Genomic DNA, 26,271 nt, shown 5'->3' with positions numbered 1-26,271 from the left:
TATAATTCTTGATATCAAGAATGGAATTTCTACTAGTAACAATTGCTGTTTTTGATATCAGTAATGAAATTTTCACTAGTAAAAATGTGAATTCTTGATATCAACAATGACGTCATCACTCGCAGAAATGTGTGTTCTTGATATCAAAAATTGAATTTCAACTAGTAAAAAACGTAATTCTTGATATCTGTAATTGCATTTTTACTAGTTAAATATCACAATAGGCTGCCGTTCAAATTCAATTTCAGATATCAACAATTCATTTCTTACACGTTAAAAATCTTATTTCAGATATCAGAAATGCAATTCTTACTAGTAAAAAACATAATTTTTGATATCAACAATTGTGTGGTTACTAGTGATAATGTCTATTCTTGATATCAACAATTGAATTACTACATGTAAAAATGCCAATTTATGATATCAAGAATTACATTTTCACTAGTGACAATGTTAATTCTTGATATCAACAATGTGATTGTTACTAGTAAGAAAGCCATTTTAGATATCTACAATTACTCTCAGATTTAATGATATCTGAAATGCATTTCCTGATATCAGAAATACCAAATGCAACATGTTAAAATTCATTTACAGATATCAAGAATGAGGATTTCAACTAGTAAAAATTGAATTCTTGATATCAAAAATTATGTTTTTACTAGTAAAAATTGCATTTCTGATATTTGAAATAAGATTTTTAACATGTAAGAAATGAATTATTGATATCTGAAATTGAATTGAATGGCAGTCTATTCCCAGATTGCACAATCCATCTGGTTTACGTGTATTTGACGTCTGCAAGACATCTTAAATACATAGTTTGCTCATCTGCAATACGTCTCGGAGACGTCTGAACGTCTGTAATACGTCTGTTAAAGATCTGGAGATCTGCTGCTTAAAAACATCTGCTAAACATCTTAGAAAGATCTGTTTTACATCCATTCTAAATCATAAACATCTTACAGACATCTTCTAGATGTCTATATGACGTCTGACAGCAGACATCTCCGAGACGTATTGCAGATGAGCAAACGATGTATTGTAGATGTCTTGCAGATGTAAATGCAGACGTCAAATAGATGTAAACCAGATGTATGTGTGCTATCAGGGTTGTGACATTTAACTAGTAAAAATGCAATTACAGATATGAAGAATACACATTTCTGCGAGCGACGACGTGATTGCTGATATCAAGAATTCACATTTTTACTAGTAAAAATTGAATTGTTAATATCAAAAATAGTAATTGTTACTAGTAGAAATTCCATTGTTGATATCAAGAATTATAATTTTTACTAGTAAAAATTGAATTGTTGATATCAAAAATGCATATCCTGAGAATGATTAAAAGCTAATTCGGCTTGCCATACGTAATATCGTTGAGGCGCACAGACTCGACATTGTTTGCGTCTTGCTTGGGTAATCTTCCTTTTGGCACACAAGCATCATTACTGCCACTCGCAGGACAAACTGTGCATTGCACCCAAAATTGCTCGGTTGTGGTAAAAACTTCCAGAAACGATTCCAGATTTAGGGGAGCCAGTGGAGTGGCCAAGTGTGCTGACACAGGGGCACTGGTCCCCTCTGCCCCCCTAGAACCACCCCTGTCCACCCCGCCCCGGTCGCGGTAAAATGTCAAACATTCTCCGTCGCTATAGCACCCGAGGACAGACGTTTTTCATGTTATTTAGAGTTTTTGTCCACACCAGGAGCGAAGGCGGTATGTGACGAGCTACAGTTCATTGTATTAGTAAATTGACGGTTGTTTTTTTAATGTTGAACATCATGACCGCTGTAGTGTAGACACGGTAAAAGTTACATTCTTCAACAGTTGGGATTCACGGGATCTTAGTGTTGAATACCACACTCGGTCGTGATTATTTTTTGGTGTAATTCAAATTCGCAAATGCAGTCATCCGTTAAATCGAGCGCCAAAATTAAAACGTGTCGCCAAAGCTTGTGGTCAGTCGGTGTTCATAGAGAATAGCCCGGTAAAGTGATTAACGTACGTAACCAGCTAGATATACTGTATATGTAACAGAGGCCAGCTGAGAGCTGTAGCAAAAGACGTTAGCGACACCGCCATCGTTAGAGCAGGTCTGTCTCCCAAATAGGACCGATCGAGGGTGCGAGTGAGACGGGTTACAAATACCAGTGTGATCATTTCTTGACGGCACTCACTAAATCCTTGGTGTTTCGAGTCAGACGTGATCACTCAAACGTGTTTTTTTGTCAATTTTAACAATCATAGGTAGTTTAGATGGTTAGAGTAAGGTTATGGTTAGGGTGTGGGTTAGGGTTAGGGTAAAGGTTTCGTAAGACTTGAAACACCAAAGATTTAGTCAAAACCAACAAGCCACACCCACGGATCTGACTCGAAACACCAAGGATTAAGTGAGTGCCATTTCTTGACGGTGACACCCCTAGTTGGCATTACATTTCTGTATAAGTGGGGTTTTAAGTGTACTCTGTGTAATTTGCTTAGAGTTTGTTTGTAATGTCTCTTTGGTTTTAACAACCGAGTGAGTCACTTATACTAAAATGTAGTTTAAATGTAAAAAGCTTAAAGATAAAAATTGTATAGTAACCATTAACTATTGTCACATGTGGTATTGTTTGTCTTAGGACACACTCTGACTGGAGGCCACTGGATGCTGACTACTGAAGGTTAGGTTGTGTGTGACGGTGCTCAGCCCAGCTTCATGTCTGGCCTTGCCACTCTGTTCATAGCATGTTAAATATTCAATCTTGAGTACCAGGATGGGGCAGCGTGTATCTTGGAGTCCACTGAAAGGTAATGGCTGAACAACTTCCTTACCTGCATTTTATAGCTACAGTATGTTAATGTTATATACTGTACCTGTTAAGACTTTTAAAACAATATTTCTCAACGAGAGATGGATTTTTTTGGGCAAATTATTTAGAAGTCTCCCCTATTTAACACTCGCAAGCTGATGATTTAATTAATGTGTTTTAATCTAATATATTTAATATATAACATTTTGTTTTTCCTGACCCTTTGTAGATATTAATCCAGAGAGTGGAACAAGGATAAGCGTCATCTAAAATGACAGGATACGGAAGAAACAGGTTGCAGTGAACCCACATGTTGCCTCTCTTCTAAGCACAATGATGAATTTTCAGTGTAATCGATGAAAAGTAAGAAGTACACATGCGCGCGCGCGCACACACACACACACACACACACACACACCATTGAATTACATAATTTTATTATTCTCTGACTGTATATGTTGTCCTCTGTTTTTCTCTGACTGTATACAGGTGCATCTCAAATTAGAATATCATGAACAAGTTCTTTTTCTTTTGTAATTTAGTTCCAAAAAGCAAACTTTCTTATATTTTACATTCACTATGCACAAAGTGAAATATTTGAAGAGTTTTTTTAGTTTTTATTCTGGTGGCTACGACTTACAGCAAAAAATAAATTTGAGTTGGGGTTCAGATCAGATGAGTTGGCTGGCCAATGAAGCACAGTAATATTATGTTCAGCAAACCAGTTAGAAGTAGGTTTGGCACTGTGGACAGGTGCTAAGTCCTGCTGGAAAAGAAAAGTACTCCAAAATCTCGTTCTAGATGGCTGCATTGACTTTGGACTTGATAAAGCACAGTGGACAACACCAGCAGATGACATGGCACCTGAAATCATCACACTGTGGAAACTTTACACTGGACTTCAAGCAACTTGGATTCTGTGCCTCTCCACTTTTACTCCAGATTGGGACCTTGATTTTCAAATTGAATGCAAAATTTACTTTGATCTGAAATAAGAACTTTGCACCACCAAGCAAGTCCAGTCCAGTTCTTTTTCTTTTTAGCCCAGGTGAGATGCTTCTGATGTTGTTTCTGGTTCAGAAGGGACTTAGTTTTAGGAATGTGACAGCTGTTTCCTATTTCCTTAAGACATCTACATTTTTTGAGAAACTGGATTTTTTTAGCTGATAGTCGTAGCCATCAGAATTAAAACAAAACTCTTGAAATATTTCACTTAATGCTTTATGAATCTAGAATATAAGAAAGTTTCCTTTTTGGAATTAAATTACAAAAGAAAAATTACTTGTTCATATTCTAATTGTTTTAGATGCACCTGTATGTCGTCCCTCTGCATCTGTGATCTTCATCTGTCTCTAAGGGAAAGATAAAATTATGAAGTAAAAATACAATTATATAAAATATAAATTGAATTGAATATATAACATTATTCTCTTTATTCTTTTCCATAGTTCTAACTACTTGTTGTGCTCTTATGGATCAAGATGTGGACCGTTTTACAGACTCACTTGGACCTTGTTTTGCGATGTAGTTACAAGATGGATATGTTGGTTAATGTGTTGTTTAAACATGAATGCTTAAACATTCATTGTTTAAAGAGCCATGTTGGCTACTATGAAGTTGTAACTGAGTAAAAATATTTAATGTACAACAAGGTACAAAATTCGTCTGTAATGTATTTTTAAAGTTGTATCAATTTTAGCCATTTTTTAAGATACAAGGATTTTGCAAAAAATTATTTTAATGTATTTTATGAAGCAAAAGCTTAAGTTACATGCATTATACAACTCTGATGGATTCAATTTAAATTTTAACTAACAGTAACAATATGCAAAACATACTGGATGCACAGTAATTTATGTATTTCTTCTAAATACAGTAAATTAAAATGAAGCAATTTGCTGTAAAAATACAGCATTATACTGTTGTTATTAAAAAGTACAGCTTTTTTCCGGTATTCTGCGATTACAGTAAATGCCTGTAAATTAAATTGCAGTACTCTGGCTGTAAAATTTACAGTAACTGGCTGGCAACCCTGCTGCCAGTAATTTACTGTAAATTTTACAGGATTTTTTTTACAGTGAGGTGTTCCATGAGATTGCCTACCTTTGATTATACCTGTGTTTGGGAACCCCTTAATTTATATTATCATAATATATGTTGCTAAAGTGTCATTATTTACTCGATAAAAGCGCAGAACGCGGAACATATAATCAACAGCTTTCTATAATTATAATTGCAGAATAAATTGTAGCCAGGTTTTCACAAATTAAATGCACTAAAATGCTCCGCGGATGGCGCCGTCTTTGATTTAGCCAAAACATTTGCTGTATCGCAGTTTGACTAAACTTTATACCACAATCTTTCTCTTTAAATATACTCCAAATTCTTTGGGTTGCCAGCTGATGGACAGATAAAATAATTTAAAAGTTAACACATGTAAAGACAATTATATTTCTTGCACGAAAACACGTCAATATAGCTTACTTTTAACTTTAGAATTTTATTTGTAGACTGCAATGTAAAAAAAGCTTTATATTCACAGTGGCCACTAGCGGGTGAACTCTTAACAGTGATAAGGTATAGCTAAGAGCGCTCCAGACCGGGAAACACATATTAACGATAAGGTACAGCTTAAGGTATAACTTAAGAGCGACGTAGCGGTAAGAATGTTTCGGGAAACACGGCCCATGATCTTTTGTTTCCCACTGTATTTTGGAAGTTGAGGTAGTTTGGTCCCTTTATTCTCATCCAAGAACATTCGGCCTTAGGTTCAGCTATGACTGTAATGTATGTATGTAAACAGACATAAAATAAATACGTTAACTACAAATTTAAACTGCAGAAAATGTGTGACTAGCCCTGTTCTCCCCTATATTAAACGATGTTCTGATGATCTTCTTAGATTGTACGTGGCAGCGTCAAATGTTAGAACACATGCTTGAATTCCAATTTGAACACCAGTTTTATTCCAAATGTTCCTTTAATTAAATAAAGTGCATTATTTTAGTTGACTATTCTGACAACTTTTTACACTACACAATGACTGTAAAATAGCCATTATAGAGCCAAATGTTTTATCACTCAGTGGGGTAGTTATTGGTTTGGGAAGGGATTCTGAATGTTGTGCTGTTGTGAGCAGCTGTGGGAAAGCTGGGAAAATAAGTCAATTGTTTTTTTGCCACTGTGATGTTTTTCCATCTTTTTCCACAATCCTTTTGTATACTTATTAATTGCCAAACCTGGGTTTTGTTCGATATGTTAATGTTATCTAATGAAATGTTACTTAATAATTTTAGATGTTTCCACATATACTTTTCAAAGTTGTTTATCGATGTATACCCATATGGCAACGCAACGCTATATCCGCTTTATTTAAAATTATTATTATTTGTACTAAGCACCAGAAGGCCTACGGGACTACGACTAAATCTGTAACGTCCTTGTCGTATTGTTTTAATGCTTAACTTAAAGATGTTGTTTTCTTAGCGTACGTAGGGTAAATGGAGTCCAACAACATAGTCATAGAGGTAAAAATACAACTGAACTCGTACATCGGTGAAGAGTATTTTGGGCTCCTGAATTTATTGGTGTCATTTTCAGTTTGAAGCAGGGAGGGCTGGCGAAAATATGCAGATCACTCGTGCGTTTTACTAAGGAAAAATAATGTAGACTGGCAGTTGATTACTAAAAAAGTGTTTTAAGAGGTTATAGGCCTTTTTGTTTGTTCAATAATGTAAAGTCGGCGCCTCCAAAAATGACAGGCTGACCTTGTCGTCCTTTATTGACATGTACAGAACAAATGCGTCCGGCTCCAGGAGCGCAGCATGGACTGCAGAGACGGCAAAAATGGCTGGCTTCGGATAATAACCCGTGCGTCTTATATGGGGACTCTGATTGCAAATATATTTCAAAAGGCTCTATAATTCGTATTTAGGTGTGACTAAAATATGTGGAGTGCGTTTGGTAATGGATCGAGCGGGTTTGCAAGCAAGGCGGAAGGGTGGGAGTTCGTCCCGTGTTCTAGTTCAGAGGGGGGCTGTAAGAAGGTCCAGAGTCCTCGGGTTCGGTCTTTCCCGAGCAACCTTCTCGAACAGCTTCCACCTGGACCAGCAGCTGCAACCGATGCAACGCCTTACAGCGAGCTACAAAGTCAACACACGCGCCTAAAAAAGAGATTTGAGGAGTTAAAAAAGCGCCACGACCTGGAGAGAGAGGTGTGGAGGATGGAGAAGGAAACGCTTTTGAGACAATTTGCTGATATACAAGTATTAGAAGAAGCACGAGACATATCGAATTGTCCAAAGAGGTCACGTGTACAACGCGCACTGAAATGTTTTGTTATTCTGCTGTTTGTTGACAGGGTGGGGAAAACAGGAGGATATTGTTGGATATGAAGTCTGTTTTAGAGGAGGTTCAGTTTGAGGTGAAGCGGGAGGAAAGTAAACGGAGCGAGCTCGAGCTACGCTACATTAAGGATCGTTGCGCTTGGCAGCTGGAGCGGGCAGGGCTGATGAGTCGCATTACTCAGGTATGCAGCTGTCAGTCTCTTCAAAATAATTTTGTCGTTTATAAAAGGTGTCTGAACTTGTTTTGCGAAGTCTTGTTTTTGTGAAGAGTGAGTTTATATTTAAAAGTCAGTTTCTTTATAGGTAGGTATACTTAAGGCTAAAAAAAACTTTGCCCTGTTGCCTAGGGAGAAGATACAGTTCATTGAACACAAGCTGACATTCAGTTGTCACAGTGGGAATGTTGACACTGATTTAAGAGCAATGCCTTTTAGGATATAAATACTCTAAAGTTGCAAACAGAAACAGTAAAAATAGAAAAGGTAACATAAAAAAACATAAAATTATAAAAATGTTTTATTTAAACTAACTTATTAATATTGTTACAACAACAGGGTGTTATACCCGGTTATTTACCCAACATCTATAAAAAACAATAGTATAGTTTTTTTTTTGTTGAAAGGACAGATTTAACAAACAGTCTTTGAGCTAATATTTGAACTATATGTTTGAAACCAACATACAAAACTGGGAAACCTAGTTACTATAGATGTGAACCCATATGAACTGTCTAATATGTAAATTAAGTTCTTTTTGCCAAATAATTAATGGCTAAAGAGCTCAATGGCACAACAAGCGCAGTATTCTAAACATGAACTGTTTCACCCTTTTAGGAGCATTCTAGCCTATATATAAAGATAAACCACAAACATTATTTAAAACCACGACAGTCAAACTGGTGTCAATAATTATTTGTTGGTGTCCTATGGAGGCGTTGGAATATAGAACAGAGATTAGGCTTCTTTTATATCCTGATAACATTAGCATCACAAACCAGCTTTCTGTAGTAAATGAGTTTGAGATATTAGATGATATTCTACAGATGCAAATGTATCAGTAAAATGTAATGCGGAAGGAGTAAATAAAATAGCATCCATCCATTCTTACTTTTGACCTCAGTGCATTGTCTCTGTCTTATGGAGCTTCTGTTTATGACATCCGTTTAAAGACACAGACCAGACCACCCTATGTTTATTGTAAGTGTGGGTGAGAGAACTTTTTGCATCCCCTTTGGGTCATGGTTATACATTCATGTCTAAGTTAATGGCTTAGAGACGCTCCTAATACAGTATTACACAAGGCATTGTACACTAGATGGTGAGAAGAGCAGCTTTAGGAATATTGTGTGATGCTGGGATGGCCTACACCTAAGACACAAGGATATCATGTGCATCTTTGCGCCACGACTGCACTTGTTCACAACTCAAATGCACCAATCTGGTTAAAGTATTGGTTGGTACAGAGTTCAAAATTCAGGGAGGGGTCAAACTAAACTGTAAAAAGTTGTTTTGTTTGCAGACATCCAGGTAGAAGCAGAAACAAGCGAGACTATTTGCGGTGATTTTGGAGCATGTCGGGGGGATAAGTGACCTCCGAATGACCTATAATTATTCTTCTATTATCTAAAAAACTGAAGCAGCACAAACGAAAATTTTTACGGCACAAACCAGCACAAACGGAGCACAAACGATTGAGCCTATTTTGCAAATGTTTTGCGTTGGGTGGGGGGCCAACTTCACGCAGGTTACCACAGCACATACTTGTATCCCAGTTGATTTCTTGGGTTTACCACAAGGCATTCACAGCAGGGTATTTGCCAGTATATTTATGAGCATATTTTTTTTAATCTTTAAAACAGAGATGAGTTCCTCCAAGGCCTACCCTTAGGAATGTGAGATGCTAAAGGATTGGTCTTACTGTCTATTAACAGAGGCCTCTTTCTGTGACATTTTTACCCAGATACAGAGCCTTCATAGTTGCACAGCCACAGCCGTGATTATGTTTTAGTCGTAAAGCTCTCAACTCTGGTTACATGCACAGATAGTAAATATTACGCTGTTTTACATGCCTTCTGCTTGTGGACTAATGTACCTAGGAAAATGCATATGTTTAATGACAGTGTGCCAGCACATTTTCGTGGTTTAGGGCTGTACTGTTTACATAATCCGAGTTGCTATGAGAAACATAAGTAAGATTAGCCTACTTTTAGCTTTGTATGTGGTGTCGCACAGATGAATCAAACAAGTTTACTCTAGTCAAGTCTATATATTTTGTTTATACTCAATGACTTTTTGTCAAGGAAAAGTTGATGCATTTCATGCTTAATTACAATGGCAAGGGTTTACTCATGTAAAAAAAATAAGTGGTTGATTGAAATTAACTCTTAATTAGCCAGGGGCGCCTGGACTGCACTTAACTTCGGGACTGTGTTTGTTTATGAGTCTGGCTAGTGTCTAATAACTATTGATATTTTATTTAATTTATGTTAATATTATTGTATTAAATAAACGATTGTTGAATTTTGTTATACATTAATTTGATTAAATGAACAATTTGTTGGACGGGTCCTGTGGTTTTGATACATTTAAGTAAACCGTATTGTTACGACAGACACCGGAGTCAGATGCGGGAGACAGAATTCTTTTAATAAGAAAAGAAAAAAATCAGAGTTCACAGAGACCAGAATCCGACAGAATCACGCAATAATGCAAGCAGTCTCACACACAGCACAAACCCAGAAAGTCTTAATAGGAGGCTCGAGCGCTCGGCCGCGAAAAAACAACAACAAGTGATCGAGGAATACAGACTCGCAAGGTGCGAGGTGCGAGGAAGATCTCAGTTCATGAATAATAATCCCCAAGCGTGAAATCCGCTGAGAGTAATAATGTCCAGGCTCACAAGCGTCCGTGAGGGAGCGATTCAGAAGGCAGTGAAAATAATTTCCCCGTGTAAGCGTCCGTCAGGGCAAATGTTTGTCCAACCTCCCCTACGTTCGTGAGGAAGATGTTCAAAAGGCGGTGTGAGTAATCCACAAGAGTAAGAGTCCCATGAGCAAAAAATCGTCCTGCCTCCCGACCGTCCGTGCGGGAGAGATTCCGAAGGTGGCGTGAGAAATGCCACCAGAGTGAGAGAGAGAAATAATTCCTCGATCAACCTCCAGCCTGATCCAACGGTTATTTATCAGTGGATATTTAAATTTGGTGGAAATGTAATGAGCATTTATTTCACAGAATACATACTCAAAATTTACAAAAAAATGTAATTAACTAAATGTTGGTAATAAAGTTGCCAATTGATTATTTGGCTGGGTCGATTATTATTATTTTGCCTCAACTCAGGTCTTATCAGATGTGAAATAAACATAAAATAAAACAGGCACAATAAGGTGTAGTAACTCATACAGTCCATAGGTCTCATGACATCAGTAGCATCTGTCAGCTGCAGCGTTCCATCAAACCCAGTGACAAATTTGGTTTTAGTGTTTGCTGTCTAGCCCTCTCCAGGATCATTGGGGGGTCAGCATACCAATGTGCCCTCACCATTACATACAGAGACTATCTGTACTAGTCTGTGGTGTTTGTGTTACAGGCTTAGCCTGGATGTCCAATGAGGTTAGCAACAGGAACCTCGATTTCCTCACCATACAGTCATCCTGTTCAAACTGTCCTGCACAGCCGTTTCCTTTTTCATCTCTTTACAGCTAGAAGTAAGAGGATGTAGCGTGCCAGTGGAGACCATTAGGAGACCTGAACAAAGGGACACTCTAAAGCGGGAGAGAGAAGAACAGAAGAGGCTGCTGGCAGACACACACAGTGCAGCCATGGACCTCCGCTGCAGACTGGAGAACAGCGAGAAGGGTTGGGTGAAGGAGAAATCTGAGCTGCTGGAACGCTTTGACTCTGAGAGGAAGGAATGGGAGAACCAACTCATGGACATGCAGCGGAAGATCGAGGAGGTGAGTCTGCTGATGTGTGCCACACCTCAGAATCTTGTTTCAAATAAACTGATGTCCACGGTGTTTCTGTTTGCTTCCATGGTACATGAAAAGTAAGGCCAGTAAGCCTTGATGGTCAATGGTAACACCTAAAATTGGAAACAGCTATGTCATGTTATATAAACCAATACCTCTTGGAATTTCAAATGACTGCCAAAGGGAGTCTAGCTCAGTGGTGACTTCAGAAACAAGAGGTATAATGTAAACTCATTTCTGCATTTATGGATTAGGTGCTTCAGTTGTGCAGAATGTCTAGCTCCATTAACAAACCTTTCTAAAGTATATTCCTAGTGTGCCTAACCTCAAATTTGCTTCACTCTAGACTAAACCATGACATTGACTGTTGGTGCGTGAGGAAGATTAGTGGATAAGGGCATTGCCGTGTGTCTATCGAAAGTATGACATAATGGGCTGTTTCCCAGACAGAGATTAGATTAAAGGGATAGCTCACCCAAAAATAAAATTCTGTCATCATTTACTGACCCCTTTGTCGTTTAAAACCTGTATGACTTTCTTTCTTCCGCAGAACACAAAAGAAGATATTTTGAAATATGTTGTTTACTGGACCCCATTCACTTCCATTCAACCCTCCCCTAACCCTCCATACAATAGAAGTGAATGGGGTCCAGTTCTGTTCGGTTACCAACTTTCTTCAAAATATCTTCTTTTTCGGAAGAAAGAAAATCATAAAGGTTTAAAATGACAAGAGGGTGAGTAAATGATAACAGAATTTCATTTTTTTTTCTCTTTAAGCCAGGACTAGGCCTTAGTTAAATTAGGATATTTCAGTAGTTTTTACAAACACGCCTTACAAAAACAAAACGTTATTTATGTGCATTTTTAAACAAAACAATGGCACTAATGTATTTGAAGATTTGTCAGTCCAAGCTATTTTCAGTTTAGACAGCTCAGACATTTATTTTAGGCTAGGACTAGTCTTAAAGGGGAATTTCACCTAAAAATCTACTTTGTGTGATTTTTTACTCACCCACATGACGTTAAATATGTTTAGAGAACTTCCGGGGTCTTCGGAGCACAAATAGAGATATTTAGGTGACATCCGAGAGCTTTCCAGGCCTCCTCATAGACATCATGGTGTCAGTTTTTGCCAAGGTCCAGAAAAGTACTAAATACATCATTAAATTGGTCCATCCGCGCATAGAGGTTCAGTTGAATTTTTTGAAGCGACGAGAATGCTTTATGTGCGAAAAACAAACCAAAATACCGACCTCAATATATTCTCCTCTGTCTTGTCAGTGTATGGCGTGCATTCACGAGAGCACTTCTTCTTCATCTTCTTCTTGGACGAGAGCACTTCAAAAGTAGACAGGTTTGTGCGCCGAACCCGCATGGGGCGGAATTTGAAAACAATTCAACTGAGCCACTATGCGCGGATGGACCAATTTAACGATGTCTTTAGTACTTTTCTGGACCTTGGCAAAAACTGACACCATGATGTCTATGAGGAGGCCTGGAAATCTCTCGGATGTCACCTAAATATCTCTATTTGTGCTCCGAAGACGCCAGAAGTTCTCTAAACATGTTTATTACACGGCTCATTTGAATGCTTGATTCTGATTGGCCAGTCGCGACATTCCAAGGGTTGTTATTTTCAAATAACAACCGCTCAAAACTAATAACACCCTGTAACCCGGATGCTGCAAATCATTTTGAGAGGGGAAGTTTAATATTACACAAAAATTAATTATAAATATGTCTTTTATGTCTAAATATGTATTTACAAATGATTAAACCAATTTGACTGTTCGTGACGTTTGAACGTCTTTCTTACTTTAAAACCGAAACTAAACGGCTTTTCCTTGCGGAAGGTCTGCATTCGGTAAAAATGAGCTAATAAAATATTTCAAATTCACATTTCATGTCCAGTTTATTTCTCATGTGGCAAGTAGCCGTGTAATAAGCGGGATAATGTTCAAGCAGCCGGCTGTTATGGCGAAATAAGCCCCTTCAGTGTGACACAAGACCTGATCACACTGTCTGGGCTTATTTCTGCGATAACAACCCGCTGCCTGTACATTATCCCTTACTTAACGTGATGTGGGTGAGTAAAAAATCACACAAAGTTGATTTTTGGGTGAACTTCCACTTTAAGGAAAACATTTAACATTTCTTTGTCTTTTTGCAGTTGTACGATGAAGTAAAGGCACAGTGTAAGGGAGGTCCTGTCAAACCAGTCACTGATCTACAAAGCAACGCCCTGAGGATCAGTTCATGTTCTTTATCCAGTGATGCCCAGAGTAATGAATATTCTGAAGTTCTAACCCTGCAAAGCAACACTAGCATTGCGTCCCCAAATCAACCTGATCACAACTCCAGTGAATCTTATAACCAGTGCAACAGCGATCAAAATGAGCTATTAAATCTTCAAGGTGCTGAGAAATATGAGCTTGGTGAACAACAGGCAATAGACACTGCAGAGCTGGAAGAAATTTTGGAAAGCTGTTTGAAATTGAAACGGTCGAACAAGTCCTGCTTCATTGGACAAGATGACCTTCTTAACCCTTTCCAAGGATTTCAGAGCATGGACATAAACTGTGGAAGTTACAAAAAGAAGAATACTGCCCTTAATGCGGTGAGGCTTTGTTTGTACAATACACTATAATAGTGGGACAAGGTTATAACTCAGTTAATACTGTTACTCTATTGCTCTGCATTCATGCTAATTGTCTTGAGACATTCCTTAACCAAAACATAGAAGATACCTTAAGCCTTCCTCCAGAAATGACCTAATGAGTAATTTATGCAAGCTCACAAACTTAAGTGCCATCTACCAGGGTCACAAATGGTAGAGGAGTAAAGAGAAATGTTAAATTGTTTCATTTCTATGCAATATCAATAAGTATTGAGAACATTTTTTAGGTTAAATTAGGCTAAGTTACTTTTTCAACAACACATTTCTTGTATGTTTTCTGGTATAGGCACTTAAGGAGATTGCCCGTGTAAGTGAGGAGCTGTGTAGCTACCAGGATGAGATGAGGAAGTGGCCTGACTTTAAGAGGTAAACGAAGCTCACAGGTACTGCACGCAACATGAATGAACTGTATTACATCAGTGCTTCATAATGATCTCATTTTGTTTTGGTTTCCTGTCTCAGAAGCTGCACTGAGTCCGTGTATTTTCCAGGAAAGGATGAGATGGTGGAGAAAGTAAAGGACAGTCTTGAAATGGCGGACACAGCTTTAGACTTAAAAAACTTGAGCGAAGAGCTTAAATCCCTTGATGAGCAATACTGGATGAACTGGGAAGGTTTTAAACAGCAAGGACAAACTACCCAAAATGATGCTAAGCCATTAGCGAATAAAGGTCAATGTGCCCCACCCATCCCAGCCCGTAGTACATCTTGGTACCTGAGCAGTCCCTCATTATTAGAGTCCAGTGGTACAAAGACACTGTCAGACAGAGAATTTCAAAGGCCAGGATTCCATCAAGACAGAAAGTTCAACAGCCCCGCAATTGTACTAAAATTCGAAGCAATGCTTCAAGAGAATGAGGGGAAAATTCTGATGGACTCTGGGAATTTAACCTGCACCGTGCCTGTTGAGTCAAAGTGCAATATCAGTTGCTGTCCGAGCCGTTGGTCCTGTGATGGTAATACATTTGGAAGCATCAAGTCATCAAAATATGCACCCGTTAAGAAATGTCTCTCCAACATTGACATTGCAACTACACCTAGAGAGTGCAACCCAGTAGATGCAGAGGAAAAAAATGATCCCAAGGCTTCATCTCATCCTATGAACTTGGATCACATGTCTACAGACCCCGTAATATCACTGGATATTGTTTCACCGTATTCAAATTTTACAGCAAATCGCAGAAATGAGAGGCTTGAGAAGAAAACAGCCGAGTTCAACCGTACACTCTTTCAAACAGGCATGGGTCATCGGTGTGATGAAGAAAATCTTTTAAATGTGTCTATCGATTGTGAACTTGCTTCTACTGCAGGTCTGACATTCTTCAAATCAAAGGGCAATGTTAGTGTTGAGGACAAAAAGAAAGGTATCATGGCACAGTGCCCAGAAGACCAATTCTTGGAGATGAACCCCCACACACGACCGCAGTTAAAAAGTGAAACAAAGGACTTTGTCTCTATGTCTTCATCTCTTCAGCAGGATGTTGATATAACAGAATTACCTTCAGGTTCATCAGATCAAGCAAGCAAGGATTTGTCTTCACTTAAAGCAGATTTTATTTACTCAACCAAGCATAGCAAGGAGGTTAAGCCTTCATGGACTGAACACAGTACAGCAATGCCAGTTGTCCCGTTTGGTCCGAGTGTTGGAGAAAAATGCTTTGAATTGAGTGTAACCCCATTACAGACGCAGATCCAAATAGAAAGTTTCAGCAGAAATATGGAGGTTGGTACAGACCAACCATCAAAACAGCCCAAAAAGGCAAAGCAGGACACAAGGTCTCGGATTTTAGAAGACAATCCATGGAAGCCATCTACACTTGCAGCCTATCCTCGGCCAGTGGAGTCAAGGTCTAACTATGGAGCTGTTGAGAGGATTCTTAAAAGTTATGAAGATCAGAATAGATCTCAGGACAAACAGCAGTCACAGCCTAGTCCAGGGAAGGAGAAAGACCTCATGGACCTCTTGGAAATGCTGGATATCCGAGATGAGCCCAGATCCAGTCAGAGACTAACACACACACCGCACCAGGTCATAGCTCACAAAGAGACACATGTAAGAGTGCAGGTCAGTACTGCACACATTCCGACACAGAGACAGACATCATTTAAACCACAAAAACACACACGTATACCTGCGCTAAACACATTCAAAAACCTAATTCAAAATAATTCTGCTGGGGAAGTGTATGAGGTGCAAGTGTAGATACTGTAGTGTGTTAAGTTAAGATTTAAAGGGCAACAGCTTTGTTCCTTATTTAAATTCATTTTAGCAATAAGTTTATGCTAGACCTTGCTATATTGTGAATATGGTCAAGGTTAAAGAGCTTTGTTAGACATGAGACATGAGTGTATTCACAATATAGCATGGCCTTAAGTGCCTTGTTTGCTGTTAGTAAATGTACAAATGTAATATTACAAATAAATAATAACATATTAAAATGTTCATTAAAACATGATTTATTAGTTAGTTTGTATTATGGTTCTGCTGGAAGGTATTGTTTCTGTCGTAACAACTAGGGTATTTGTTGGCTGTGGTGCAGTCCAGTGAGATACTGCAGGTAGACAGGTGTTTCAAAACAAATTCCTGTTACTATGTAATGTATTGTAGTAATATACCATTTATTATAATATATTTATTTCCTGTATTTACTTGGACTGAAACTGTTCAGTAAGGACTATCTACACAGGATATGGCACCAATATAGTGCCAACACTGTGATCCAAAGATAATCGCAAACAGCTGTGCTATAGGGCTGGACAGTCATTTCCTTTATTAAAGCATAGAAAATATCATTAGAGTGAATCTCAGAGTGAGGTCATATTTCACCACACGACTAAGACTTAAGATTTGTGATAATCTACAAACAACATATACTTCAAATTCATTATTTTTTTATATTACCTTGTCATTTCTTTACTGCTCTGCATACTAGTACATGAACGTTTTGGGAATTACAGATTACGGTGCTGTTGACAAGAATATTTTAAATTTCATACAAGTATTTGTCTCAACAGCAAGGCAAAGAGTCATCTGTGACTTTCAAGAAGAGCTTTTCACGACCTGCATGTCCTGCAAAGAGACGTTTGCCCTCACGTTGGGCTAGCCGTTCATCCACCTCATCTGCATCTACTCCTTCACCCCCACCAACAATACCACCCACAGTTTTCACTCAGCAGCAAACACTCACCTACTCCACCTATCACACAGAGACAGTGATCTAAAATGTGCAAGCCATTAGGATAAAATGCAGACCGGTAGATCTACGTATGCCTTTTAAAGCACTGAATGCTGCCTTGTTCTCGCCGGTGATAACCTGTGTAAATACCAACGATTGCTCAACTGACGTTTAATTTTTTCCAGTTTACATTGAAGTTCTGAGGAGATGTTTTCTTACCAATGTGACTTACAAGTGCATAAATCATATCTACAGTATGTCCTAGTTTCTGTTTTCATGAACCAGTTTTTTTTTATATGTTTCCATTAGATATTTTATAACTGCCAATGTATACCCGCTTCTAATGTGGCCTCATATGTGTGAGGTCTAATGTCTTTGAGAATATAAAAGCACCGTAGTGCTGCCTATTTCACAGTACACCTTTTGTTATACATTTACCAAGTTTAGCCAAAATTATTACAATAATTTTACAAAAAGTAATGGGTTATTACAAAAAGTAATGGGTTCTTAACTCTGTTATCTGGTGTAAGACATATCAGGTAGACAGTGCTTCTCCTTAAATAATACAAGTTAATGTATTCAACATTTTTAAGAATAAACTAAATATAGTCATTCATTACAATATAGACGTGTATCCTTGCAAAATTTAATTTTGGATTAAATAGCAATAACCTGTCTTGTGATCGTATGCCTTGTTAAAGGTCCAGTGTATGAAATTTAGTGGCATCTAGTGGTGATGTTGCGAATTGAAAACAACGGCTCACTCCACCATTGCCAAAACCCTTCGAAGTACTACAGAACTAAGATGTCGTCACATTTTCACTTCTTTGCCTTAGGAGATCATGTATTTACGAAGCGCGTTCGGTAGCAGTTTGTCCATTTAGGGCTACTGTAAACAACATGGCGAATTCCACACAAGGGGACCTGCAGCTTATGTAGATAGAATCTGTATTGCATTTCTGTCACTAGATACTCTAAACAGTTACACACAGGACCTTTAATATTCTGTAAGTTATCATCAGCTATGGTATTTCTGGATAATTGCTTGAATGATATACAGTATAACCAGTAAGTAACCTACAGTGTAACTGGGGATCAATTATCATCCTGTCTGAAAGTATTATTGTGTTCGTCATGGACACTGAGACTCCTAATGCCTTGCTGTAATACACTACCCCTTCATTGAAATAGTAAGTGTGACATTTGTGGTGACATATTTTGGTGCCAGAAATCCAATCCAAACCATTGTTGAGAAACCCAAATGATGAAAAGGCATTTTCTCTTATTCCCACATAATATTATTAAATAAGACAACTAGAAAGAAATACGACAGAATTCTATTTCTATACACAGAATAGATGTATTTAGTGAGGTGTAAACTTATCCTAAACCTTTTCCTTTCCAACCACATAAACTCAACATGAACATAAAATATACTTTCAAATATGAAGTTTTATCTACATTTTCTTTTTATTTACTGTAGTGATTTCCATTGTACCTCATGAGTATCACAAAAGCCTACCATCACAATTCAGGTAGATGATACTGTAGACACCAACTCCCTCAGATTTCTTCTCACGTATTAGGTCAGAAAAAAACTGTTATTGCAGCTGTATACCCTGTCAGAAAATCTTACCTTGAAAAGCTGGGACGAAGATCCTCTTTCGCATGCACAGATCGCTTCCTCCTTGTCCACTTGTATTCCACTTCAGTCATATATTTCTTCCAACAGGAAGCAAGAGGCCCAGTCAGGCATCTGTGACAGTATTTTGGCTTGCGGTAATTTTAAGTTTGTTACTGTGTTTATTTAAACATAATAAAAGAATACTATGTGTGACGATATGATGTTATATTATAGGGTCTTATTTAAAAAAATAAAATAACAGGAACATATTTTTATAACAGTAACTTGAATGTAGACGAGATATCTTTTTCTATAAACATATTTTAATACTTAAAAGGTAATACATGCTTTGTTGTTCAAAGTGTATAATGACAACCTACACAGTTTATTATGTAGAAGACACAACATATCTTTTTCCACGCGTCATTATTCTTTTTCAGTATGGTCACAAATATGTAACCTGTGAAACACAGTATCACTATAATAAATCAAGAAATAACGAGAGTAGGCCTACTTGTGATGTTGCTGTGGTTACCGCTCCACCAGAACGAGGCATCTATTCGAGAGCTTCTGTTTGGCGCCAGATAAAAATACGCAGGCTGCCATAGTCCAACAGTCTAGTGTAACCTAAAGCCCTAAAGACTTTATAGTTATAAATACCGTCAAATACAAAAAAAGTGTTTTGAAACAAAGTTGGTCTACAAAGCTGCGATATAAAATGTATAGTCAAATATAAATAACTATACACACTATCATTTTACAATTAATGTATTATTAGTTTTCTTCTAAAATGTAGTATGTTGAAAAGTGATGTTAGGCACAAATAGATTTGTGGTGAAGTGAGGTAAATTAGGCCAAGTTAGTTAATCTTAAATTGTATTCAGGTTGTTAGGGTAGATTGGGGATTTTACAGTTTTTTCAATTGCTAACAAGCATTAACCAATAAATACCAAGTACTTTTTCTAAACTCTTAACACAGTAACGTCTTGGTTACGGATGTAACCTCAGGATTTGTCTTGAGAACCTATCATCTTCTGAGTACTTAGAAAAGGCCAATAAAAATTGGCGAATGAAATTTGCATGCCGGACTCCTCCCCGGATGTCCGGGTATAAGAGGGAAGCCGGCGTGCTCATTCATTCACCTTTGGTCTGAGGAGCCTTAAGCATCCTCCCCCGACCGCTGGGGTGGGCGGCCAGTGTTGTGGCATGAGGGACACAACGTCTCGTTGTCAGACGAAGACGCTAACGCGAAATTATGACCATCCAGTAGAGAGGAAGGGGGACACAGAGCTTTACCACAAAGTTGGGAAGCCCCTGCCACCGGCCGTCACGGGCGGAGGCCTAGTTCTCTAAATGGCGAGAAGCCGCCCGGCACCGTAAGGGCCACTGGGTAAGCATTATATCCCCGGGGGAAAAACGCTGCAGAGACCACTACCTACCGTAAGGAGGAATTAGTGGAGACACCACATGGTCTCACCAACAGGGAAGAACTCATGGGAAAATGTGCGGACGGCAGGAGTTAACCGCAAGGTGGGAGTCCACCTAGGGAGGTCATGGGTTGCCTTGGACCTGTGCAATGAGGTTCACTGGGGGGAAGCATACTTCCGCTTGTCCCGCGGCCAGCTGTGCGCAAGGGCATCCGTGCCAAGGGTTGCCTCGGACAGGGAGTACCAAAGCGGACAATGGGTGGAATCCGGGGAGGCAACAGGACCACCTGTGCCTGGCCGAACTGCTCCCAAATGAGCTGGCTGCGCGGGGATGGAGTCGCCACTCTCCGTGAGGTGTCGACTGACGAGAGAGCGCATCGGCTGTCTGGTTCAGGACGCCTGGGATGTGTGTGGCTCGCAGGGAACTGATCACCTGCTGACTCCAGAGGAGGAGGCGCCGGGCGAGTCATGTTAGCTGCCTTGAGCGAATGCCACCAATGATATACGCCACAGCAGTTGTGCTGTCCGACCGGACCAGCACGTGCTTGCCCTACACGAGAGGTAGTAGCCTCCTCAATGCAAGTAGCACAACCAACAACTCTAGGCAGTTGAAATGCCAAAGCAGGCGGGGCCCGTCCACTGCCCCGACACTGTGCGCCCGTTGCACACGGCACCTGAACCCTACAAGGAAGTATCCCTAAGGGGACCCCTGTCCGCAAGAAGGTCATGGGAGACCATCTCGGCTGGTGAGACGGGCTCGATCACTCCCTACGCCAGAAGGGTGGCGACCTCGGCCCGAAGTACGGGAACATCCTAGCCTCTGACTGAGGTATATCGGATGCCCTGAAACTTTGGTGGGCGTGAGGCGACTGGATCGCGTAGCCGAGACGGATCGTCTTCCCTAGCCAGCCTGACATTCTGGGAAGCCGGACAGGCTCCCAGAAATGAGACAGGGGGAGTAAAGGTACGATATTTTTCATCGTCCCCCCGGGGGGTGGTTCGATGGCTAGCAGTACGGATTCCTTGCCGGGGGAGGTCCTTTTTCCTGCCTGGCGACTGCGCAGCTCAACGCACTGTCTGACTGAGAGTGCAGAGGGCTGGTGTTTATACTCGACATTGCGCTTCACCATGACGCAACGTCGAGTTTGCCGTTCACCGTCGTGCAGAGGGTGGGAGCGGCTGTGATAACCCAGAGAGAGAGGAAACTCTCTTTTTTGAGAGTAAGTGGGCGCTAGCCCCCCAGAGGGGGCCAGCAGATGGAGAGATCCCAGCGATGTGGCTGGGGTCGGGCCCAATGGTAGCCTCGATCCCCCTGAGGTCTTCCCATGAGGGCCGCTTCGCCGCGGCTGCTGATGGGGCAATGGTCTCCTCTTTGCTGTCTCCTCCAGGGGGGGCGCCAGAGCTGGAGGGCGTCAAAGAGGACCAGGGCTGCTGGGAAGCAGACAGTGCACGGGACTCGACGGCCGAGGCGGCCGAGTCGCGGCACAGAGGACTGCTTCTTTACTGTCGAAAACCCTCCGGGGGAGGCCGCGTGCGGGTCTCGCGCCCCCGACGGGTGGGGGGTGAGTGGGGCCGCTGCGGCTCGACAGTAACACCAACCAGCCCCCCCCCCTTGCGAGACGGGTGTGTCGAGAAAGCAGACCTTCTCGGCGTTACTCATCTGCGCAAGGATCGGCCAGAGGAGTTTCTCATGGACCACAAGTGTGGACATCGTCCGACCCAGGGCCCGCGTGGTCACCTTGGTCGCCCGTAGAGCGAGGTCGGTGGCGGCGCGGAGTTCCTGCATAAGCGCTGGGTCGGTCTTACCCTCGTGGAGCTCTCTCAACGCCCTGGCCTGGCAGGAGCCATAGCGTAGAGAGAGGAGGCAGCTTGGTGCGCCGCAATGTAAGCTCTCGACACCAGAGATGCCGAGACCCCACATGCTTTGGACGGGAGTCTAGGTCGAGCCCCATCCCCAGGTGGCCGCCGCCTACGGGCACGAGTGCACCGCGGCGGCATACTCCACCTGGGGGTCATCGACATATCCTCTAGCTGTCCCAACCTCGAGGGAAGAGAGGGTGACAGAACTTTGTTTGACGTGAAACGTGCCGGAAAGGGGGCGTTTCCAGGTCTTACTAAGTTCCTCATGCACTTCCGGTAAACACGGCACTGAGGGTGGGCGCGGCTTGGAGCCGCGCTCAAACCCGAGGCGCCATGTAGCCAGCCGCGAGTGCCGGGAGAGGCTGTGCGGGCACTGCAACCCAACACTCACGGCGGCCCAGGAAAGCATGGTTGACATTTCCATGTCCGCTTCTTCCTGGGCTCGACCCCCCGAGGGAGGGAGCCCGAGGAATCATCGGAGTCGGATGGCAGTACGTCACCCCCGATGCTGCAAGAGACATCTCATCATCACGCATCGTGTCAGAATACGTGATTGTGGAATAAGACGGTGGACCGTCTCCTGGGGAATGGTCAGACGAGCGAGACGAGGTGCGAACGGTCCGTGAGCCAGTGGCTGGCGGATTATCGCTCACAGTAATCCTCATATCACCCTTGCTGCTTGCCTTAGCAGACAGCAGGGCCGTAGTCCTGCCGCCACGGAACGGGGAGCAAACGAGGTGGTGGCTGAGTCACGTGGGAACACAGCCACCCGTGACGCAACGTCTGAATCGTCACCGCCCGCAATGCGGGCAGGATGTATCCACAACGTCTGCCCCAGCGTACTGGAAGCAGGCATCGTGTCCGTACCCCTCCTTGATGAGTGTGTTGCACCCATGAGAACAGCGGGACAAGCCACGCTGGAGAAATTTGCTCTTTTAGAATAGGAAATTTGCTCGAACACCTCCGGAACTGCCGAGACGCCCAGGGGAGAGTCACTGCAGGAAGGGACCGTCCGCTGTACCACGTCGAAGATTCCAGCAGCAAAATGATCACCAAAGATCGTAGAGAAGCTCATAAGATGCGTAGGCTCTGAAGAACAAAAGGTGAATGAATGAGCACGCGGGCTTCCCTCTTATACCCGGACATCCGGGGAGGAGTCCGGCATGCAAATTTCATTTGCCAATTTTCATTGGCCTTTTCTAAATACTCAGAAGATGATAGGTTCTCAAGACAAACCCCATTCTGTCGGTTCGACACAATGTCGAGAGACTGACAGAAAGGGAACACACTTACATCACACAGTTAGCCAAACAGTTAATTTTCTGCCCAAAACCACATTTTGTTAAATTAATACAAACGCTATATTTAAAAAGGCTGAATGCCTTTTTCTACATATACTCTACACTCTAAAAAATGCTGGGTTGTTATTGACCAATGCTGGGTAAATATTGGACAGAACACACTACTAAGATTACCCAATGCTGGGTTATTTTTAATCCAATTGCTGGGTTGTTTTTACCCAACCATGAGTGGAAACAACCCAGCAGCTCGGTTGAAATAACCCAGCATTAATGCCAGGAATATCTTTATTAAAAGAAAGGTAAACTGCAATGATGCTTGTCAGCTGTTTTTCAACATATGAAAAGTATCTGCATTTCTTGCTTTGGTCTTCGTCAGAACCGACTTGCACCACCTGCTGGTGAAGTGTTCAGGCAGCAGGTAGAGATCATGCATTGGCGGAATCGGCGCTCTATTGCTTCTCCTGGGATTCCCGGATGTGAAACTTTGAATTTCCATTCGAATTTGAACCACTGAATTTGTGAAAGCGAATTTTTAAACCGTAATTATATGGACTGAAAATTGTCTGTGGAATATTAAAGCTTGTATTTTATAACAAGTTGAATTTTTTAAATGAAATTTAAAAGGTGAATTTTGATTATTTAATTTTTAAACGGTGATGCTGTGTGTGAAATGTAATAATAACCCACATATTATTTTACGTGTTAAGACAATAATGACAAATTACATGTTTTTCTTGTTTTTTACAGAAAAAAATACTGTAATATTTATACAGTATTTTTTTACTGCTTTCTTAAATAACATACAAATTTATGTAAAATTATGATAATTTTCTGTAATTAAATTTGTTGCTCATTATATAAAGGTTTATTTCTATACAAATAATTTAACGTTTTTCTTCCGTATTTTTAAGTCAGATCTTAGTTTTTTTATTAGTGTATATGCATATTTTTACATTAAAAATTTTAGCAAACTGTTTAGTTAGGCTACAGTACATTTAAACAATACACAGTCAAAATTACAAAGCGGCACTACTCTTGAGGTGGGAACTTTCATGTTTCCTGAAAGTGATATGACAGCCCCGTTGAAAAAAACAGCATATGCTGGTTAGGTATGTTTTGAAGCATGGTAGCTGGTTTAAGCTGAGTACCAGCCGGTTGCATAAAGCACCTTAAGTGTAATTTTGCCTTAAGTGTGTCCTTAAGTATACGTTAAGTTTTACTAAAGTTATTCTCCTATTGTCTTCGGTAAAGGGAAATCACCTTTTAAGTGTCATACTTAAGGGAAAAACTTAAGGTGCTTTATACAACTAGGCCCCGTACATGACCAGCTCAAACCAGCTACCATGCTTCAAAACATACCTAACTACAGTAGCATATGCTGTTTTTTTCAACAGGGAGAGAAAGCACATGGCAGTAAACATGACAAAAGTTGCAATAGTCTAGCCAACAAAAACATGATTAATGATAATCATTAATAAATTCACCTTTTCCCATATCATGAATGGCTATGGCCTAACCACTACAGTCCATACCTTAAACCTGGTTAGCTCAGAGAGAAAAACCTTAAGGACAGGAGAATGGACTGATTTAAAACGTCTCGGTTACATTTGTAACCTCGGTTCCCTGATGGAGGGAACGAGACGTTGTGTCGAACCGACAGATGGGGTTCGTCCTTGAGAACCAATCACTTCCGACTTCTTAGAAAAGGCCAATGAAAATTGGCGAATGAAATTTGCATGCCGGACTCCGCCCCCGGATATCCGGGTATAAAAGGGAGACGGCGTGCCTCATTCATTCATCTTAGTTCTGAGGAGCCTGAGACCTCTCACGACTGCTGCAGTGGACAGCACGTGTTGTGGCAAGAGGACACAACGTCACGTTCCCTCCATCAGGTAACCGAGGTTACAAATGTAACCGAGACGTTCCCTTTCTGTCGGTCTCTCGACGTTGTGTCGAACCGACAGATGGGGTTCCAATGGAAAACGCCATAACACTGTGCCCTGTCACAATCTCAACGAAGCGACGGTGACTGGCCTGGGCGTGTCAGCCGTGACGCTACCGCGAAATTGTAACCTACCACAGGGAGGAGAGACTAGTGGAGATACCAACATGGTCTCACCGATGGGGGAGAACTCATGGGAAGAAAGTGTGGACTGAAGGAGTTAACCGCGAGGTGGAGGTCCACCTAAGGAGGTCATGAGTTACCAAGGTGGGAACCAGCATGAGGATACATCAGACGGAACCGCCCTGCTGGGGGGTTGCAACGTCTGGTAGCACTAGGTCCGGTTAGAGCTATGTTGCGAATAACTCAGGTGATACCCGGCCCAAGGGGCAGGGCTGCTCTGCCCAGCCCGCCCACAGGAGGTGCTTGCTAGTGATGGATGGAGTGCCTGTTCTTCACCCAGTGGGGGAAGAAGGGAGGCTAGTAGTACGCTGACCCCCTAGGGTCAGATACTGTCATAGGCGTACACCCTACCGGTCGCCGGTCTTGCCTGATGCCCGCAAGACTCGCCGACCGGTTTTACGCAAAGGCTGTAGGACCTCGCGAAGGTGATGGGTCTAGCCCAACCCGCAGCTCTGCAGATGTCTGCCAGAGAGGCGCCAGCCAGTGCCCACGAGGAGGCTGTACTCCGTGTGGAGAGAGCTCTCACCCAGTGGGCGTAGGCGAACTAGGACAGGTACGCCATAGTGACGGCGTCCATGATCCAATGCGCCAAACTCTACTTGAGACAGCCATCCCTGCTGATCTCCAAAACAGACAAAGAGCTGCTCAGAGCTACTGCGGCTCTGCGTGCGGTCCAAGCAGAGGCGCAATGCACGTACTGGACACAACACAGATGGGGTTGGGTCTTCCTCCCCGGTGGGGAGCGCCTGTAAGTTCACCACCTGGTGTCTCGGGGGAGTGGTGGGAACTTTGGGCACGTAGCCGGTCCGGGGTCTCAGGATAGCGTGAGAATAACCGGGCCAGAGTTCTAGGCAATCTGTGGACACGGAGAATGCTTGTAGGTCCGCTACCCTCTTGAGCGTCCTCCCGAGAGCCATCTTCATCGTGAAGTGAGAAAGAGCGGCATCTCCGAGGGGCTCCAGGACC

At 41.5% G+C, this 26,271-nt stretch overlaps 2 protein-coding genes across 3 annotated transcripts in view; one reads left to right on the top strand and one right to left on the bottom strand.

The window, feature by feature from the left end:
- The window catches only part of LOC130558653 (uncharacterized), a 285,427-nt gene that overhangs the window by 210,416 nt on the left and 48,740 nt on the right, over nt 1-26,271 (bottom strand). The window lies entirely within an intron of this gene.
- On the top strand, nt 1,288-19,629 carry soga3a (SOGA family member 3a). 2 transcript variants are annotated; one of them, XM_057341196.1, is made up of 9 exons: nt 1,288-2,797; nt 3,029-3,162; nt 4,248-7,064; nt 7,160-7,327; nt 10,846-11,100; nt 13,286-13,732; nt 14,079-14,158; nt 14,255-15,845; nt 16,808-19,629. In XM_057341196.1, the coding sequence occupies exons 3-9, from the start codon at nt 6,747-6,749 to the stop codon at nt 17,012-17,014; spliced, it is 3,066 nt and encodes a 1,021-aa protein (XP_057197179.1). In that variant the 5' UTR covers nt 1,288-2,797; nt 3,029-3,162; nt 4,248-6,746; the 3' UTR covers nt 17,015-19,629. The 2 variants fall into 2 exon arrangements, with proteins under 2 accessions (XP_057197179.1, XP_057197178.1); XM_057341195.1 differs by having other exon boundaries at nt 14,255-15,857; nt 16,808-19,628.

The sequence above is a fragment of the Triplophysa rosa genome, linkage group LG8 (genome assembly GCF_024868665.1).
Source record: "Triplophysa rosa linkage group LG8, Trosa_1v2, whole genome shotgun sequence".
In the NCBI taxonomy this organism is placed as follows: domain Eukaryota; kingdom Metazoa; phylum Chordata; class Actinopteri; order Cypriniformes; family Nemacheilidae; genus Triplophysa; species Triplophysa rosa.
This window is presented reverse-complemented; position numbering and strand designations above follow the sequence as displayed.